The sequence below is a fragment of the Passer domesticus genome, chromosome Z, assembly GCF_036417665.1.
Source record: "Passer domesticus isolate bPasDom1 chromosome Z, bPasDom1.hap1, whole genome shotgun sequence".
Classification (NCBI taxonomy): Eukaryota; Metazoa; Chordata; class Aves; order Passeriformes; family Passeridae; genus Passer; species Passer domesticus.
In genome coordinates, this window is record NC_087512.1 from 81,050,989 (window position 1) to 81,072,470 (window position 21,482).

The following is a 21,482-nucleotide window of genomic DNA, read 5'->3' on the forward strand; positions in this document are numbered from 1 at the left end:
ACAGGAACACATTGTTGTCTGGATTACCTTTACCTGTGGTGGAAATAAAAAGCTCCAGTGAGAGAACCTTTGAAGACCTGAAGGGAAGCTTATGTATCTATTTTTATACACATATGTGTGTATATATCTATACATATATATATAAACCATATTACAGTTTTGAAATGCAGTTTTGAAACTTTGATAGCATTTGCCCTGGGTATTCCTACTAGTTTACCACAAACATGCCAAAATTCTGATTCACAGTTAAATATTTTGTACTGTATAATGGGCCATCACTGCATCCCACACACTTTTTACAAGGCTCTAGTCCTGGAAAAATTCATCAGATTAAGTTTCATGAGCATCTTCACAAGGCCAAAAATTCTTTGACAAATTAAAGTGGATTCTGCTATAAATACACTTTCATTCCATTTATGCACACAGCTCTTTTTATAGCTGTTAAACCTCTTCTCTTTCCCCTTTTTAAACACTATTGAAACTGTCAGGAGCTACCTTTTACACTTTATCAATCACGGCGTGCACATCATGATTCCTAGAATTTAAAACGGAATTGTTGATGGTTCAGATACTGTTAGACTGTCATTAGCTCTGCAAAGTGTGTAATTTGTCACTTTGCAAGAAATGACAGTGCCTTCACTCCTGCAACATGCTTTTAAACCTCCCCTCTCTAATTTGAAAATGCCAGTATTGTACTCTGCTCCAGGAGAGGTATTTTTAAGGCTTGCTGGCTGGCTTGTCACAGAGCAATCTGTCAGGTAGTCTTTTGCCTTCCTTAAGGTTTATTCACACAAAGCCTGCCTGTGATATAACACAAAGACAATGCTTTCTGTCTTACCTGATGGCAACGAGGCCCGTGCTGGATTTTCACTTTCCTCATCAGTGCTGGCATCATAGTTGTTTTCTCTCTTTACAACCACCTGAGCAGCAGCTGTACTATCCCTAAAAACATCAAAAGAAAGGGAAAGAAATTAAGGTATTTTTGTTTCTTAAAGGAATCCAATCATTCAGGGAGAATATGTATGAAATCACCACCTGTGGAAAGGGCAGGGACATGATCTGATTGGAAAATCCATTGCAGCCCAGCAGAAAGCAGGACAGATCCATCAAACACTCACTTCTTGGCCACAGCACCCACAGCAATATGCTGCTGCCTGCAGGGCTGCCAGAAAGAATCCTCCTCTTCCCGTGACTTCCAGGATTGGTTTGGATAACCCAGCACTCAGCCAGGAAGAACTGTCACTCACTGTCAGGGCCAAGGAAATGGAAACTGAACTAAGCCAAACCCAAACGTGCACCACACCAAGACACCCAGGGAAATTAAATACCTTGCACACTTGGCATCCGCTGCAGACTCTTTAGCTTCACTCAACAGCTTCTGCAAGTTTCTTATCTTTGCCTTCTTTTCATTCAGCACCAACACAAACCTGCTGTAAAGGTCTGCCTCCAGCTCCTCTTTAGCTTCCACGCATTTTTCCAGCCTGCAGCACAAAATTCACTGTTACAGCAATCATTCTGTTCCCTAGAAGACATTTCTGTCCAGAGGCCAGCCAGGAATCCCCACTCCAAACCATGCACGACTGGTCCAGCACCTTGTGTCTGAAACAGGCCAGAATAAGCCTTTTTTTGTTGTTTTTCCACAGAGAAATGCAATGGACTCTGCTTCCAAAAGGGGAAAGTTCCAGATGTGAACCTTTCTCTTAATGCTCTTTTTTTTTTTTTTTTTTTTTTTTTTAGGTTCTTGCACACCTCCACCTAAGACAACTAAAATTTCAACAATCCAAATGTTCTTTATTTTCAATGCTAATCACAACAGTGGGCATACCTTAGGAGGATACACATCATGAGATTATAAACAGGTATGATTCACCTTGACAGGTTTCAAATGTGGACCACACATTGGTGTGAAATATATTTGAATAGGACAAGAAAATTCCAAAATATAAAAATGCTTAGATGCTCTTAATATCTTCAAAGGAAAATATATCTTCAGGGTTTTAAATATCATGAGGTTTTTAAAAAAATTTAGTATCCATCCATGTGGGTAGATGAATGCCAATAAAAAGAAGCACAATGGGAGTATTAAATTAAGAATATGGCTGTATGAAGTCTCATAAGCAAAACTGGAACACAAGCAAACCTGAGCACAACAAACCAAGCGATTTGTGGCAAATGTAATTCTGTATTTGATTCTTATATTTCATAACCTTTCAGTCCTTGGGTTGAACCACAAACATTTTATTAGCTGTATACACAAGAAGCAAATAAACATCCTGATAATCTTGCTGATCATGGTAAGTATAGTAGTCATAAGTTAAAAACATATTTTTCACCAGCCTGTGCAAGGCTGTAAAAAGTTTAGAAGGCTTATTATGCTATTAAACCCAGACATGTAACAGACTTTAAAAATATTAATTTATAAGGCAAGAGATTTCAACAGACTTCCTACATAAAAACTAATTATTTTGTTCACAGATCAAAACCATATATGATGTAGGAAGCAAGACAATAGCAAAAAAAGAAATCTCACCATTTTTATGTTGTGGTGAAATGTGTGAAATCCCATGAAGCATTAAGCCTACTGTTCAATGCTTTAGGGATATGCTTGATAGTTGATAAATAATTCATCTAATTTAAATGCAAATAGCAGAACATCATTACCATACAGATCAGTTCAATAATTCCTAAATGAAAGATCATAGGTACTAATCAACTACCAGGAGACTTTCCACCTACAAAAGGGAAGTTAACTGTTTAGTGGGGAATAAATAGGCAATTCATAAAGAACCATAAACCCTAATGCAGGGCCCAGAAGAGCCTGGACATGCTTGATACTAATTATTTTTATATATGTAAAGATGTGGGGAGGAAAGGATTTTGTCTAAAATATGCTAATCTTGCCTGTACCAACTCCTGAAGAATAATCCTCTCTCCCACACACAAACCAGGCAAAGTGGTTCTGCCTTTGCTTTGACAAGGCACTGGGTTTGTGTTGGAGCAGTTGAGGCTGGTTCAAATATTGAGAAATGTGGCTGACTTGGCCCAAAAAGTGCCATTTAAGATAACTTCAGTGAAGCCCCTGAGTGCTGCAAAGACACCCCCTGGTGAAAACCCACATAAATGGACACTTCCAGTGAATTTAAGCTGATGCTGCCTGGGCTGTGAGTAGCACAGTGGAGAAACCAACTGCAAGACTAGCCAATTTCTTTAGTCCCTGGAGAAAAAAAAAATTAGCATCTTGAATATCAGAATGAGAATATTAACTTTTCCCTCTGGGCAGAACCAATTAGTAGCATGCCATCAGTTAATCTTATATGATTGTTTTCATTTACATGAACACCTTTCTTTGATTTATTTTCCCCCCGTTATTCAAAGCCATCCACATCCAAATACAGACACAGAATGGCATTAATTTGGCAAAACACTGAGCATCACAGAAGCATCACATTAATGCTGTACTTGAAAGTTATGAGGCTTTAAAATATTCTAATATATGGCATATTTGATAGTTTAGCAGACTGGTGAAAGGCAGTGGTCTTGGGGGCAGAGATGCATTAATTGGGCAGGTGGGGGTGGCTCTGGACTCACTGAGTGCTGGGTTTCACTCCAGCACCTCAGTGGCTGCAAACACAAACTTTAATTGCCATTCCTTCACATGGTGCTGCCTGAGTGTGCCCTGTGCCCCTCAAGCACCAAATGGAGGAGCTGCTCCTCTCACAGGCAGCTCCCAGCACCATGAACCCAAATGGGGGCTAATTACTGGAGTTTGTGCATCCTCAGGTCTCCCTGCAATGTTTTCCATCTGCCAAAGTGCACCCAAGGTGACAGGCATCAAAAATCCTGCACAGCCCACTGAAACGAGCCACTGTTAGGGACTGTGACAAACAATAAACTGAGACATTACTTACAAAAAACAAGATTTCAAGTGCTGACCCAACACAGAGCAATCACTCATGCTCTACAGAGGTGAACGTGAGCCATGAAACTTAACTGTTTTTCTGTAATTATTAGTGGCAACCTTCACAATCCAACACTATGGAGGAAATAATTCAGCATCTCTGGTACTCATCCCTGTTCCCAGTGCTCTAAAATGATTCCTGGATCTCATGGCACTGCTCCCTTGCATTTCAGATTCACCCTTCCCCCAGCACTGGCAATGGTATGGAATGTTGATGAGCTAATCCTGAAGACTCAGTTTCCAGCCCAAAGTACCTAGCTTGCATTTTTATAATCTGCTTGTGGTTTAAATACACTGTCACTGCAGATGACCACAACATAAATTGGCAGCTATTTTGAATTTGCCTTGTCTACACAAATTCTGGACACCCGAAAACAAAAGACATCCCCCACACCCAAACCAGAAATTGGATTTTTATTGTTCAAGAAATTATTTTGCTACAGGTTATTATTACTTAAAATTTGCCACCTCCATTTTCATGGAATCACAGAGTGGTTTGGATTGGAGGGGCCTTAAAGCCCATCCAGTGCCAACCCTGCTATGGGCAGGGACAACTTCCACTGTCCCAGGCTGCTCCAAGCCCCAGTGTCCAACCTGGCCAGGAATTAACTGGCCTTGAATTTTCTATATGAAATAAAAGCTATTCTGCTTTTATTTCATTATATTTTATACATTTTAACTCATCCACCCCTGAGATGATCACAGACACACTCAACCCCAGGCAGCCACTTGCTCACCAAAACCTCCGTGATGGTCAACAGAATTCAAACAGGGAGATGGAAATGGGATTACTGAATAATTCCACCCAGTGCCCCACAAGTCAGGGGCACAGAAGCAGCTCTCAGAAGGCTGCCTGCTATGTTTTAATTCCAAGGGAGTCCTGAGGAGAGAGGCTGTGAGCAGAGGGAGCTGCAGGGCTGGCATGCCCTGGCTGCAGTTCTGCACATCCGTATTTGATGTTCCACCACTCAGCACCCTGAGTGGTGCAGGATGCAAATCCTGAATTCCTGCCTCCTGAACAAAGACAGCCACAGCTTGGTTCAGCTCGGGGCAACTCGCAGCGTTTGGAGCTGAAACAGCAAGGGGAGGCAGCAGGGTAGAACTGGGCTGTGGCAACAAGAATTTAAAAAGAAAACACCACACCAAACCAAAAAACAAACAAAAAAAAAACCCAAAACCAAAACCAAAACAAAAAAACCTCAAACAAAACAAAACAAAACAAAAATCCCCCCACAATCCCCCAAAAAATCAAACCAAAAAGCCCAATACTTCTTGAATGGAAATGATTTCTGAATTAGTTTTATTCTGCATTTAACAGACATGGCCAAAGACTGGTGACTACAGAACATTCAGTGTATATTCTAAAAAAAACCATTTCTCATCTACCCAAAACTATAAACATGCTAAAGAAATCCACCAGCTTGCACTGAGAATAAAGTCAGGCAACTCTGATTTTTTTTTTTTCCTTTTTCCTCCTTTTCTTTGGGGTTGCTCTGTAAAAGTGCCACCCCACCATGGAAATTGATACAAGCACTAATGCCTCTTACACATCAGCGTGTAATGCAGTACAGAACACGGGTTATACAATACACTATTGTTCAATTACACTGTTAAGCAGTAAAACACTACTTAGGGAGGCCCTTTGCTTGTCAGGGAGACTGTCAGGAGAAACTGTTACTCATTTTAATGAGAGGGAAACAAAACTAACTCCTCCCAAAAGCTGGCTCTCTTTTTCAAGGTAAATTAACACAAATTAGCTGCATTCTTTCATCAATCTTCCTAGATTGTGTTTTTTCAGGTAAAGCTACAGAAAAGCAAGATAAATCTCTGACTGCTCTGTGCTAAGAGTTCTGTGCTTACTGAAACAAGCATAGATGATCTCACTACAGAATGACAGACAATTCAGATTGTAAATGCAACAGCAATTACAAAAATCTATTGAAAAATAATGGTACTTTTATAGTTCTATGCCTACAATACTGCACTTATTTTTCAATTCCGGCTTCTTCAACAAAGAAAACAGATGAAAGAAACAGCACTGTATTCCCCACGCAAAAATGTAAATAATTTACACTGCCAGTCCTAAGAATCATAGGAAATAATATTAACAAAAAGGCTTCCTAAAGAAAGTGAAACTAATTCCACAGATTTTGACATGTTTGGGGTTTTTTTCTAACTTTTAAGCTAAAATCCCCATTAATTGCAAATTTTTAGTATCAGTTATATCTTTATCAAACAGAAAAGATCTACAACAACATGGGCTGTGGTTAACTGAGCTGAAAACATGTCTCAAATGAATAAAAATTTCTGTCCACTGCTGCTGACCTTCTCAGGTGTCACCTGTGAATCCACCTGGGAACTCACCTCCTCTCCACGTCGCTCCAGCTGCTGAAAAGCCTTTCATTTTCCCTCTGCAGATGCTCAGTTTTGGCCTGCAGCTTTCCCAGGCTGTCCAGGCAATAACCAATGAGTTCTTTGATCACCTCTGCTGGGTTTGGGACTTCCTGCATCTTCAGAGATCCAAGTCTGAACTGAGACACAAGGAAAGAGTGAATTATTTCAACTGCACAAGAAACTTCACTGAGGCGCTTTGCCCCACTAAACTTGAATACATCTTTAATAAGCATAAGAAATACCTCACAGTCCTCCAGTTTAAAGGGAGATAACAATAACAATCCTACCCCAAATATTCTGGGATTCTGTGATTTCTGCTGCTAATATGAAAAATCTAGCCAGCAAGTTGTCACCTCCAGGGTTCAGACAGCAAGTTCTTAATCATAAAAGGACTCCTCCAATTGAACAGGCAGCCTCATCAAGCCAGTGAGGTTAAAGGATCTGTAATGAACCAGTGTGCTTCATCAGCAATGGGGATGCTGTACAGGACACACAGGAGGTCTGAACACATTTGTTTTGCCTGGTCTGGTATAAACTACAGAAAACTGTTGTTTATGTCATGTTAAAGGAGGAATACCTCAGCCATACTACAAACCAGTGCCTGCTGAGCTATGACCATGCAAGCCTGGGTGAAGACACATTAATATCTAACACAATAGTTTGAGGGAGTGGAAGAAGGAGAAGGGGTCATCTCTCTCATCTTGTGATTATCAAAAAGACTGATATAAATTTTGTGGAACTTCCCTATGGAGGGAAGTATTACCCATCTTTCCAACTTGAATACACAGCTATAACACCTTTAAAAAGGCATAAATGTAACTGGTACACACCAGGGAAAAGTTCACTCTGTGTTGTGGCACCTCACCTGTTAAAACCAGAAATGTGGTTTGATTTATTTTTCCCCCACTTTACTTGGGAGGTCATGGAAAATTACATAGAGACATCTATTAAAAAAACACCTATTGCTTGTTACCTTTTTCAGATGCAAGTTTCACTAATGCCATGCATAAGTTTTGGCTGAAAAAGGCTGGGTGAGAGCTGCTCACAAAGCTATCAAAGACATTGTTTGAAACAAGGACAGTCCTTCCACGTGGACCTTTTATCTGTGGAAGTCTCTGCCCCAACACATGATACCACCCTGACCTCCTTCAGCAAGGTCAGTCTATCAGAAAATGTGGAAAACCCGAAGGTTTAACTTCCAATTAGCCACCAAATTCACATGTGCTGCTTCTGAAGTGTTGTTGTCTTTAGCAGGCGTACATCTGATGGCTACAGATGAAAAGATGCTTTTAATTTATTTTTGGAAATTAGATTACACTATCAGCAGCCCACAGATTGGCGTGCACCCCCTGAATATCACACTTGCTGTCTGACAGCAGTAACAAAGATGGACGTTTGTGTAAAGGAAACTGTTTTTCATCACTTGCAAGCCACCACCATGCTATTTGGATAAAGAATTCACAGAGATAGAGAGGCACAGTAGCACAGATAAATGGCATCACAACCTTTCACCGTGAAGGAAATAGCAAGGAGAGCACATAATTTCTGTCTTCTGCCTTAATGTATTCAACTGAGGCCAGGTATAGGCAAATATGTTTAATCAGGAGAAACAAATTACACTTTTCACTGCACAAAAACAATAAAAAATTCATAATCCTAAAACAGGTTGAAGTAGAATTATTCTGAAAGCCTGGTGCCACTGCTTAACCAAAATCATGCCAGACACTCCAAATGCAATTGCAATTATTAAAAAAAAAAGAAAAAAAAAAAAAAAGAAAAAAAAAAAAGAACCCAGCACTGTTACAGGGACACAGAATATGGGTCCATCTTTGCAGGTACTGAAGTCAAACACTGACTTTAATTTGACTTCAAGTGACTTTTAAAACTTTAATTTAGCCTTTAGGTCATGCTTTATGTGAAGCAACTGACAATTACCTACTTTCTCATAATAAAATTCACTGTCCTGCTTCTGTGTCTTGGACACTGAGAACTGTGGACCATTTGTAGGAGGCCCACAAAGGTGAGCAGAGCAAACCCATCACCAGGAGGGCTAAAGTTATCATGAAGGTGCTGGCAAATCAGCTAAAAAAGGAAAAAAAATAGTAAGGTTTTCTGCAAAACAAGTGCTCTTCTTTATCTCCCCTTCTCCCGCAGCCATCTAATCTTAATTTAGGATAGCTGTGGGGAGCACATTATCCACAAATTCACACAAAGTGCACCAAAACCCCCTTCCCTGTTCCTTTTTTACACCAGCTATTTAACACAAAGACGTCAGCACTAACAATAGCAGCGCTGCTATCTGGGCAAATTACAGCTGAGTGGTGTTTGCCCCGCCAGCAGCCCTGTGCTGAGAGGCTGATAAGCCAAAAAGGCCCACCGAATTCCCAAAGCAGGGAAAAACAACCCAAAGGAAAAAGAAATCCCGAGGCAGTTCTGCTCTGGAGTCCTGCTGGCATCCTGAACTGGAAAGCAGAGTGGCAGAGGAGAAGATGAGAAAATAACACAATTTTACATCCAAGGATTCTGAATTTGGGGCAGGCGTGTAAATCGCAGATATAATTATATTAAAATTAAGCGTGGTGGGGGAAAAAGTGTATCGTTGAGAAGGAGATGTTAGTTTTCCCCACACACTGCTAAGATTTTTCCTTGCAGCCACAGCAAGGAACAGCTCAGTTATTTGTCCTTCATCTCCAAATCCACAGTAGGGAAACTGCAAACAGCTCCAGAGAGATGCAGTGGAGGTGGTTAAAGACCAGGATACCACAACAAACAGTTGCCCGGGTGGGATATCAAGGTAAACAGCTCTTGCTTACTGCAGGAGTGAAAGAAAACATCATTAACACCTCACTAAGCTAATTTGACAAGCAACACGTCTTTGGTTTGGATCACGTTTCCGAGGTGATTTTGTAAATTTGTGACGGTGAATTTTAGATTTTTTTTTTCCCCCTTAGCTTTGTAAATTCCTGCACTTTGCTGCTCCCCAGATGAATTTAAATTTCTCGCCATCCTTACAGCTGCTGTAGCTCTCTGGCTCTGCATCATCTGCAGATGTAACTAATGTGCTTTCTACTTCCCCTTTCAGATCATTCAAGAAAACATTATGTAAAACACTGAAGCACTAAACACTTCATTTATTCAGAGAGGGAGCAGACCTGGAAGAGGTCCCAGGGGACAACAGACTGACTGTGACTGATACACTGCTGCCCTTCAATATCTGTTTCATTGCTTGCTGGGATTTTATTTTTTCGAATTTTTGGATTTTTTAAAGGTGCAGGAAGATGAACACAGAAGCATTTAGAAAACTGTGTTCCCTTAATCAGAAATCAGTCATCACTTATCCACCAGGTCTGTATTTTGACCTTAAGAAATAAAAACAAGAATTAGAAGCTTATGACAGAAATGCCATTTTCCCCTGAACTCTCACCCTGCCCACTGTTTGTCTTCTAGGGATGAAGAAAGAAGTCATCTTAATCAAAAGATACAAAACATTTCAGAAATAACTGAGAAGTTTCTCAGTATTTCTTCTAGATTCTTATGCTTACAGGAAGATGTGCTTCATGTAAAAAAATAACAGGTATTAAAAAATGATACAACACATTTTTTCACAGAAGATTCCAGAACTGAAAGTCACATTATTGTAGAGAGGCAGTGAATTTTAATTTTGCATTAAGCAACATATATCTGCTAAGTAATCTTTGCATTACTTCACTCCATTACATATGAGAATTATCATACCTAAGGCAGTAATTTTCAGAGGTTATGCACTGAAAGGAGACATTCACACAACAATGCCTCTCTTCTGAGTCAGAATCTGAAACTAAGCACTAACAGTGAGTGTATTTCAAATAACAACAATTTTTCACTGTGTCTATATGAAAAAAGAAATCATGCTGGAAACTCTCATTACATCTGTTTTGCTGGTTGTGATTTCTCCCTGTATTAGTAAAATATTCTAACAATGTTTTTGACCCACAATACATATAAGGAATTCTATACTGCCACAAATTAGATAGATTCTGTCCTTGTTGTCCTGGCAGGGTATACAGATATATAGATATAGAAGTATAGATATAGATGTATTTATAGATGTGTATGTTGTGTGTATTTATCTCTCCTATTAAATCTTAACCCGCAGTATTTAAATTTTTCCTCCTCTGTTTTGAAAACTAATTAACAAATAATTTTTAGAGAGAGCACACTTCACAGACACTTAGGTCTGATTTTGAAATTAAAATATCTCCAGCGTGTGAACTGAATGACAGAGGTTTAACCACACAAGTTGACCTTGTACAGCCTGTTACAGGCTCCAACTCAGCTCAATCAGCTTCCACTGCTCCAGCCCCTGAGTGAGACACAGAGAACTTTTCCTATCCTGGGTGAGACACAGAGATCCCTGTGCTCTGCCCCTAAAACAGCATTTCAGACTGAGCTAGCACTCCCACAAACACCTACATCCTCACAGACAGATGCTGCCTCCTGCAAGGTATTGCCCAAGCCATGTCCTTTCACCAGGGAAATATCAAAGAATAATTTGTTGGGGGGGAAAAAAATAAATTCCAGAGCAGCCCACCAGCACGGAGCAGCTGTGCAGTCCCTGTCTGGCTTCTTGGAGCCTGTGAAAGCAGCTGTGACCCCTGTGCTGGAGCAGGAGAGCCCTGCAGATCCACACAACAACAAATCCTTTTGTCACTGCCCTGTTCCCAGCACAGAATCACAGAATGTTGAAGGGTTGGAAGGGATATAAATCCCACCCAGTGCCACTCCAGCCATGGCAGGGACACCTTCCACTGCCCCAGGATGCTCCAAGAGCCATCCAGCCTGGCCTTGGGCACTGCCAGGGATCCAGGGGCAGCCCCAGCTGTGCCAGGGCCTGCCCACCCTCACAGGGAACAATTCCTTCACAAAATCTCACCTAAACTTCCCCTCTTTAATTTCTACCCATTCCCCCTTGTCCTGTCCCCCCAGTTCCCAACACCAGGTCCTTTCCCTGCAGCCCCTTCACGTCCTGGAAGCTGCTCTCTGGTCTCCACACAACTTGCTCCTTCACAGAGTGAAAAAACTCAAATTTCTCAGCCTGTTTTCACAGCAGAGGTGGCCCAGTTCTCCTTACCAGCTCTGTGGCCACCTAGAAAAATCCTGCAAGGGGAAGCTGTTAAAAGCTGTACAGGTGAGCTACCCTGAAGTCCCCCACCCATGGCTTTGTCTACTGCTGGTGCTGAAAGCAAATTCTTTACTACAGAGTCTTAATTAAAACTAATTAAAGTGGAATTAATTTAATTCCAGAGGAATTGTTACAAAAGGAAGTTCTGCCTTGCACATGAGATACAGCAACTTTCTTTTTCTCCGCTGAGAACTGGAGCTCTTGCAAGACAGACAGTCTGTGATTCCCTGTTAAATATCAGCTACCTCTCCTACTCCACAGCCTCTGAAAGAAGGTAGAATCAACACTTGGATAAAAATAAGCTTTCACTAGGAAAATACCTAAGAATTTAAAAGAGAAAAATGTTAATGAAAATTCATGTACAGGGTTAAAGAATATGACCTACAAATGAATGATGCTGACACTTACACAAAGAAAGTATTGTTACAAGCTTGAATCTGGAAAGCATTATACCATTTTTATTTCTTAAGTCAATCAGTGAGTGGTCTTGATTTTTTAAAGCTGTGCCACTATTATCTCGAGGGAAATCATTCAGCAGTAACTATGACATCCCTGGGTGTGGTAATAAAACGAGCACACTAGACTTGCACAATACAGTGATGACAACGTGAAAGCAGAAGTTGCTTTTGTAACAGCAGACTCTAGGAAGCTAGAAAAAATTACACAGCACCATGGAAGCCAAGAAATCTGTCAGGTTACATCAGACAGTGTAAAAATATGATCACCAGCTCCAAAAAACAAGTTTAGCACAAAAACCCTGCCTGTAAAAAACTCTCCTCCCCCCGATGAAGGCATTGCATCTACTCCAGAGCAAAACAGCTGACGTGATTGAGATTGCTCTCAGGTTTTTACCACACGCTGCAGAAACCTTCAGAACTGCCATCCTACTACCTCCATGTCCACTGGAAAATAAAAATTCCTTCTGGATCCACTATTTGGCATGGAAGCAGCTCCCAAGTATTTTTTTGAGAGTGCTCCACTGTTCCTCACACCCTCAACCCCCCACATTCATGGTGATGTGGGCCCTGTAAAGATGAAAATGAGGAAAACCACAGAGAATTTGGGACAATTCGGACCATCACCAGGTGCTAGAACACACTGACACCCATCCCCACAAGGACAAGGAAGGCTCTTTCTCTCCTTCCACCCCTCATCCAGCCCATGCTCAGCAGGCTCTGATCCTGAAAGCTCTTCCTGGAGTTACTGACTGGAAGGAGCTCTGAACATCAGTTTTTGTGGGACCTGCAGCTCTGTGCAGTCACAAGAAACAGTGCCACATAAACCCCCTCATACAGGACGTTAACTTTTCACAAGATTTTCTTCATCTCTTTAGTGTAGCTCAGTTATTTTTTCCTAATTTGTCTCCGCACACACACACAATTTGTATCCATTTGTTCTAGAACACACTCTATTCACTGGCTTCCAGTGTTCTTTTCCCTCTGTCATGTTCAGACTCCATAATTTATAGATAAATAAATTTCTCAGCCAGTAATTTCTTCTGTTGGACTAAAGCACCATGTGGCTTTGGCTACATGCGTGTTACTTTCTCTATCTCTCATACCACACAACTCTCCTCTCAATTTCAGCTTGCATTTCTTGACTGTGAATGACCAGGACTGTACATTTAATTTCAAATATAGACCATGTCAAAGTAGACAGTGAAAATCCACAGAAAACAGACACAGACTTTAGCACTGATAGTGTTCAAATGGCACATAAATCTATTTGCATGTTTCATTTCTTTCCTTTAACCCTGTCACATGTACCCTGTGTAAGAATCACCAGGATACAGAAATTATCTACATTTTAGGATGCCTGGTTCTCCAGATAGTTTTGGATTTTAAAATGGTAAATTAAAATAGTAAGAACATCAGATAATTGTTAAATACCCCCCTCCAAGAACAAAGAAAGCCATGTACATAGGTTGGAGTACCAAAACCACCTACTGAGCAAGTAACCACTGGATTTCTTTCATAAAAGGCATTACATCTATATGTCTTTCCTTAAAGCCTTTGGAAAACTTCCTTGTTTAATCTCTACACTCCTCAGAAACACCATATTTCACATATCTACACCATCAGCTACTTCTGTGAAGCTTAATCCCACCCAGGCTGAAAGGGTCTTTAGCTACTGAATTTTGACAGCTGTGGCATGGTCTGGTCAGGATCTACCCAGGCTGTGATTCCACTGCCTCAAAGTGCTCTGTAACCTTTTTTTCAGACTTACTCTAAAAAATATTGCTCATGAGAACACTTCCTCCTAACTAACTTAAACCTATACACACAGAGATATATATAGATATATAGATATACATAGATATATATATATATATATATATGCAAGACCCAAAGCATATCTTTGTAAAAAGTGATGAGTTTTCCCCAAAAAGGCCTGAACTGAATAAAGCTGCCAAGCATTTGCACCACGGAAATGCTCATCTCTCAAGGTGCTAAGCCACAGAAACCTGCCACTATATTCCCCCCACACCACCCACCCATTTTTTTGACCAGAGTACAAATGAATCCCTTAAAATTAGAAATACACTGAATACTAAAATTAACTGCAGTGGTAATACTCAGCACTTGTAACATCAGTGACTTCTTCCACTTTTTTGCCTTTTTTTTCCCCCAATGGTAATCACAGAAAAAAATCACTTTGGAAAAAAAAAAAAAATAATCAAAGCAATTGGAGTAAAAAAACCAAAGACAAAAATCTATAAAAATAAGTTGCAGAAGTTACTTCTTAGAACAATAAATATGGAATAGGCAAGTATACCTTATAATTCCACAAACAGTGATAACATGATTAGGTGAAGAACCAACAATTCAAGCACTTTGCTGGGTTTGGTATGAAATTACCATTTCACTGTGCAAAAACTGGCAGGTTTGCACTTCATGCGTGCACCCCAAATGCTTTATTCCTCTTGTGTGCTTCCCCTCCTTTTATCACTCCCTTCTGTACTCCAGGCAATATTGTACATTCAAGTCCCAGCTAAGCCTCTGCCTCTGAAGGGAGCTAACAAAGAGTGAAGCAGAACACCCTTAAAGGACCTTTATTTATTTTTTTTTAATTTTTTTTTCACCTTTTCCCTCATTAATTCCGTGGCTCCAGGCAGGATCAGATGTGTTCCCACCTCCCTGAGCAGCAATGTCTGTGAGCAATGGAACTACTGAAGGCTGGTTTCCTATGGCTATGACTCTTGTGCTGGATCCCCTAATGTCTAAAAAGGTGAGAAATCCAGTCAAAGCCTTTCCCTTATTTAATGCATTCATAACTTCTCTCCCCCATGAGGATTTGCTAGTGTCTAATAATACAGTTGATCTCATTCCACAGCTTTTTCCAAAGCAGGCACATGAATAGGGTCTCTTTTTCTCCATCCAGGCACCTATTTCCATGAAACTAGTAGGAACCTGATATCTCTGAGACCTTTACTCCTGTCAAATCTGTTTGAAATTGTCCAGGAGTTTCAGAAGTTACTGGGGGGAAAGGGAGGAGGTAAGAGGCTGGCAGTCAGCAGAGGCACACAGCATGACCACATAAGCTTTGTTTCCTTAGGAAGCAGGGTAAAACACTTGCACTTTTTATTATTCTTAAAACCTGCCCTAAATGAATTAGGAAATCAGCCTCACTTGGAGATCTAAACTTGTTTTCTTCCTTGTTTTTCATGTAATTTATAGTGTGGCAATAATACAATAGACTCTAGACAGAACATCTGGATTCAGGTCTCAGGGCTTAAATGCATGAACAGTTCACTACTGTGTTAATACAGATTTCAGAGGGAAAGCCTTATGAGATAGCTTAAATCAGAATTTATTTCCTAGAGGCTAAGAACAGAACATGGGCCCATTACCACAAAACACACACAAACTTATCACACAGCACCTTCCTTCAGTTTGAGGCTGGAGCCTCCCTGAAAGTATGAGAGGATACCTGCCAAGGATTTTTCATTTAATCTGATAGTTTATTTGTTTGTTTGTTTATTTTCATATAGTCGTCATTTAAATTCAGGCTTCCAACTCAAAAATTATTCCAGGAAAAAACCACACCTTATTTAAGTAAAATGCTTAAAGGAGCAGAGTGAAGTTCTTTTTCTGAACAGTCACAAAGCATATGTAGCATGAACACGAAACACTGAAAAAAGCACCCTGCAAGCCTTTAAAAACCTCCTGAGAAGTTTCTGCATTATGAAAGGTAGACCCATATAAATGTGCTTTCAGCCAAAAATCTCCAAAATAAAAGCAAGACTTGCAGGAGTGCTGGTGATATTACTGTCAGTAAAGGTTCCAAGGTAACAAAATATAAATGATTAATACCTCCAAGATTAAAAAAAACACCACCACATTACGTGCTGCATAATAGGAGTATTTTAATTCTACCTGTCAACTGATCCTAGTCCTACATGTGAAGCCCAGACTGCAGCTTTCCTTTCAAAAATATAATAAAGCACAACTGAAATGTCTGGAGTAATAACTGTCAGATATGAAGACAACTTGTCTTGGGAGCTGCTTCCCTTCAAACACTTGACCTTTAGGCTCTGGGAAGTAATGGAAACTATAAAGTGCTGGGTGAATACACCCTTGGAGCTGACGTGCCAACGTTCTGCAGGAATCTGGGTCTGATTCCCCCCGAATATGCTGGCAGTAAACAGCTCCAGGACTGCACATGACTTTTTTTTCTTTCTCCCCCCCCCACTCTTTGGAAAGTGAATGTATAACTACGTGAATAAGCATGAGATAATGCCTAGACCGAGGCAAAATATAAAAGTGTTCCCAGCTAAGCACTACAAACAATTTTCCAGTGTGAGTAATAACACTGCACTCATTTAGAACAACCATTGACTATTTTCAGGATGGTGTTTTACCCTTTGTTTAAAAAAAAATCCCTTCAGAATGTTGAGAGCCACTTGCTCAAGCCTTCAATATCCAAACAACTAATTACTTAATAAAAACTTCATTGACTGGAGTTATTCTATCCCACTTAAAAAAAAAAACAAAAAGGCAACAGATTGAAGACTGTGCACCTAATCTGAGCAATCTGAACATCTGTGCATGCTGTGCCCCACCCAGAAACGTGGAAATAACTCAATGCATCATGAGATATATGTACTGAGCATGAAAAAATTCCAGTAAAGCCAAAATTCCAAGCAGCACTGAGTTCATAGAAGGACATAAACACTTCTATAAATTGTCAAGACACGAACAGAACATTTCTTTCCATCCAAGACCCTAAAGAAACCAACAACACCAACCAAAAAAAAAAAAAAAGCCCAAAATCTTATTTTCATAGAAAAACCAAATATTATTTTCATAGAAAGAAATCAGCGCAAGTTCAGGTTCAGGAATGCAATGCAGGTGAAAAAAAACTTCACTGATTTCTCTCTCCCTACAGTTACATCCCTATTGTTATTGGTCAATTTCATCAGCAGAAAAAGATCTCCCCCAGCCCTTAGGGTACTCTGTAAGTAAGCTTTAAGAAAAATAAGAATGAAAGCAGTATTTTTAAAAATCAAGGAGCACTTCACTTTGTTTCCTTGTAAAACACTGTCAGAGAGGTAGGAATTTGACAACAACATTTGTTCTAGACTACACACCCAGCTCTCACATGGAATTAATGACACAGGGGTGCAGCTCAAACTTGAACCATTCCCAGGTTCAGCAGAAGCAGAAGAACATCTTGAACTCCAAACTGATGGCCATGGGGCCATCTCCCCCAAAAATGTCTGGAGGAAGCACTGTGTGACTCCAGTCAGAGCTACACGTTCTACCATGTAAGAATTAAAATATGACATTTTTATTCCATAGGTAAAGGCCATTTCAGAGCATGAACTCATCACAGTTCATTCCTGAGTGATCAAATGTCACTTCACCCTGAATAACATGATTATTAAATTCTATGTCAGATCCATTCATGGGCACTACAAATTCAACTCCAGCAAGTAATTTTTCTATATGGATCATTACAATGATAAATGGCATCAAAATCTTTGCATTCAAGAAACCCATATTAAGTTTTAATAAGAGTTCTAATAAAAATAGATTTTCTAAAAATTCAAATCACCTGAATCTATCTAAAGACAAAAAAAACTTCCTACCCTAAATCTCTTAAATCTCTTACCTAATGCTTAAAATGAACACAATTATAATACGTCTTCTCACAATGGAAGTTTCTACTCAGATGAAAAGCTGGAATGGAGTCAATTAAAAAATATTTTTCCCTGAAATCTTATAAATTCTCATCTGCAAAAGAAATATAGTTCATAGATAAAAAAAGTTAGACTAAACTGGTTGCTAGCAACACAAACAAAACATTTACTTTCTTTTCTGCATAATACCGTTTTCAAAAGTTTTCGTGACGAAGTATTTAGAGAATTAATGTTTTGTTAAGCCAAGGCAACCCTGGATGAGGGAGAGCATTTTTTCCCTCACCATTAGGATTCTATAGAGCACAACTGGAGACTTCATGGGATCATGTTTTAGAACGTGAAGCGCTCAGACAAGGCACCAGAAAGACACATCAGGGCATTTCATTTGCAGAACAAAACAGAGGCAACAATTTCCAGGGAATCAAGTGAAATGAGTGAAGTCTCCTTAATTTTGCAGTCTCCCAGCACAGAGGCAGGGACAGGCTTCCTCTGGATGGCCCCAGGAGTTCTTCAGAGGCCAAGAGCAGAACACTTATCACAGAAATGGCTCAATATGGCAAAGAACCTCAGAATTTAATTTCATCTTTGCAGTAATTTCAGTGGAGGGAAAACATCATTGTTCAGGTCTGTTGTATTTAATTTTCTTAATTTTTTCTTGCCAGCAAACCAGAGCAAAAGGGAGAATTTGTGGATTTTCTGAAATCTAAAGCAGTAGAACTAAAGGTTTCTTACGAACCAGAAAATGCTGGGATTTTGTGGTTTTGTTTGGCTTTGTTTTTTTGCCTTGTGCTTGTACAATTTTTAAACACTCATATTATCTTATCAGAATAATAATATAATATTGGGATACTAATACTGTTATCTTATTTACTACAGAATAAAATGCTAGCAGTTGGATCACCTTAAAGAACATTTGGTTGAGCAAGTGCTGTTTAACACAACTGATAAGAAGAAAAAAACACCAACCAACAACAAAAAAAAAAAAAAACAAAAACAAAAAACCAAAAAAAAACCAACAAAAAACCCCCCAAAAACCCAAAAAGCAAACAAACAACCCAACAAACAAACAAACAAAACCACCAAAAAACCAACAACCAGAGCACAATGCATACACTGAGGTGCTAAAAAAGTCAAAAGTCAATAAACATTGAGTTTTACCTTTTTTATCACCTCGGTGTATGCACTGAGTTTTTAAACATTGCTTTCCAGCAACAAGCTGGAAAAGAAGATGCACAGCAGCAAATGCAAGCTGAAGATGGAGAGGTAACTTTTCCTTTAAAGCACAAAACATCTCAGTGCCAAATGTCAATGATCAGTTATCAGCATTAAAAAAAAAAATTAAAAATAAAAATCAGTATTCTAAAATTATGGGTAAAATAAGATCCAAATGTCTGTCAAGAATCTATTTTCAAGAGCAGGTTCTGGTGATTTGGGGAAGCCCTGCCCAGGGAGCTCTGACTGCAAGACCACCCTCCACAGAGCCCTGTGCACAGACAGAGTTGTAAGAAGTTAAATTTTACCATTTTTCTTATTTTATATCAATATTTCACTGTCAAACAGACAGTGCTTGGTGAGACAATGGCATGTCCAGAGCTAAACAGGCCTGACACGTTCATGTAGGGTTTTTTTGACAAGGATAAAACAAGTACTTGCATGGTCTGAGCTGTCCTCAGGCAAGCAGTTATCTGAACTTTGCTAAATATAACTTCACTGAGGTTCTCAGCACTGCATGCTCAGCCACAGACCTGCAAAAACCTGGCCCCAAATGACATCTAAAACTGTCCCTGCCTGAGGAGCATTTCTGAAATGACAGAACTGATCACTGGACTTGCTTCCCACCAGAGCAACGCGAGGGTTTCCTTCAGACTCACAAGGAAAATGCTCCTTTTGAGCAAATCCCACCTTGTGCACGCAAAGCACAGGGAAATGCAGGAGGAGACTTTTGAAAAGGAGCCATTCCACGCTCCAGGACAGCTGGTTTAAACACATGAGATGTGATTATTTATCCTGGGATGAGAGCTGGGGGAAAGTGGTGCTTTCAAGCCCCACGCAGCTGAACTGCAATGACTGTGGCAGTGTGAGACAGCCCAGGCTGGGCAGCAGAGCTGTGTTAGTGACCAGCCCACACTAACAGGAGCCAGAGATGAACCAGAGCAGCACCACAGCTCACTGGAATAGGCTCTTTGCTGCCAAAACCCCAAACTGTAGAAACACATTAAAAAAAAAAAAAAAAGAGGAGATATCCCTATGCTGCGACTGACTTGCAGAATTAAGAATATTATTTCATGTTTTGCAAGACCAGAGTCCTGCAGCAGTAGCCAACAGCACTCAGACCAACCTCAGAGCTCACTGGATTTCTTTTTTTTTGGCTTGTTAACATTTAAACAACGACTAAAATAAATAAAAGTTAAGTAAGGATGCTCAACACTGCGAAATAATTTCTTTACCCTTACTTTGAGCCACTGGAAAGTGGTAATGGTAATCATAGCAAATGTTGCTTGCAAAGAGTACCAAGGAACAAAAGAAAATAGGTAACTGCTATGCAAATTTCTGCTAACATTAATTATATCAGGGGACACAGACACTTGCAAAAGCAGCATGTTTATTGTCTCTACCTTTTCCTTTTATCTACTGGAGTGTAGCAATTCAAATATGCTGCAAATTAAAACAAAAATAAGGCCATACTAACTGAATGTGGGGATGAAATTTCCAAGAAGCAAAAGAGATCTGATAATAATTTCATCACATTTATGTGTTGAAATCTACCTGAAACACAGCCTTCCACAGCAGATGCAAGAACCTCCATTGTCAAACCTTTAAAAGTACATTGGAAATACTTGGGTCTTCAAAATCCAGAAGTTAACTTTAAAAATAAGTAATTTGTCCACTGTCTGCCCAATCCAACTTCTAGAAAGTTAGGGCTCTGCAGAGATAAGTGAGTGGACTAACCCAAAACACAACATTCCTGCACCAAGAACTACAGATCAGCTACTTCCAAAACACATGGAACAGAGAAAGGGTGTTAAAAAGTTACTAGAAACTGTACAAAAGTTCAAAATGGATGTTGTCTCTCCAAGTTTTCACACTCTTACCAGAAAGACTGTATCACACATATCTGAGTGCCTATATTTGGAAGAACATAAGGGAAAATAAAACAAAGAACAGCAAATGAATCTATTTCAGGTCTCTCTCAATAAATTTGAGTAGAACCTTATGAGATAGGAGGTACATTATCAGATCTCTCACGTATCAACACTGGTTTGCATAGAATCACTGTGTGCAGAATTAAGTAGCTACAGCTCTCAGCAATCATGACATCTCTTTCTTAAACCTGAAGTTAAAGGTAGCTTACCACAAAATATTTCTTTGTAATTACAGTAATGACCACCTGTGTCATGTCTGAATGAGATTCAGAGAGCCCCTTCCAGAAAAGAAGATGCACCACCAACTGAATAAACCCTCCGTGGCTCAAGAGATTACAGAGCATAAGAAACTTGTCCAGGAAATCAGGCTTCTGTTTTCGTCTAAATAAAGTCTCAGGAATTAACTGATATCTCACCTTCATACAAATTTCACAGAATAATAATTTAGGGCAGGACTCTACAACAATAATTAACTGATATGTTACTTTCATATAAATTTCACAGATCAGTAATTTAGGGTAACATTCCATACAGATAACAGGACTGCAGCTAAAACTGTGCAATTGCAAAACTGTTTTTAGGGACATTATTCTCTTTCCCCCACACATAGTGAGGCAGATCTCATCAATGGAGAACAAAACACTTTTGTCATACCACTCCCAAGAGGAAGGACAGCTCTCTGCA

At 39.8% G+C, this 21,482-nt stretch overlaps 1 protein-coding gene across 9 annotated transcripts in view; it reads right to left on the reverse strand.

Moving 5' to 3' along the window:
* The window catches only part of XRCC4 (X-ray repair cross complementing 4), a 162,014-nt gene that overhangs the window by 99,588 nt on the left and 40,944 nt on the right, over window positions 1-21,482 (reverse strand). For all 9 annotated transcript variants that reach the window (XM_064403609.1, XM_064403601.1, XM_064403607.1 and 6 more), the window contains 3 exons: window positions 6,323-6,489; window positions 1,329-1,481; window positions 839-942 (listed from right to left, as the gene is read on the reverse strand). In XM_064403609.1, coding sequence (XP_064259679.1) covers window positions 839-942; window positions 1,329-1,481; window positions 6,323-6,489 — 424 coding nt within the window. The remainder of the gene's footprint in view (window positions 1-838; window positions 943-1,328; window positions 1,482-6,322; window positions 6,490-21,482) is intronic.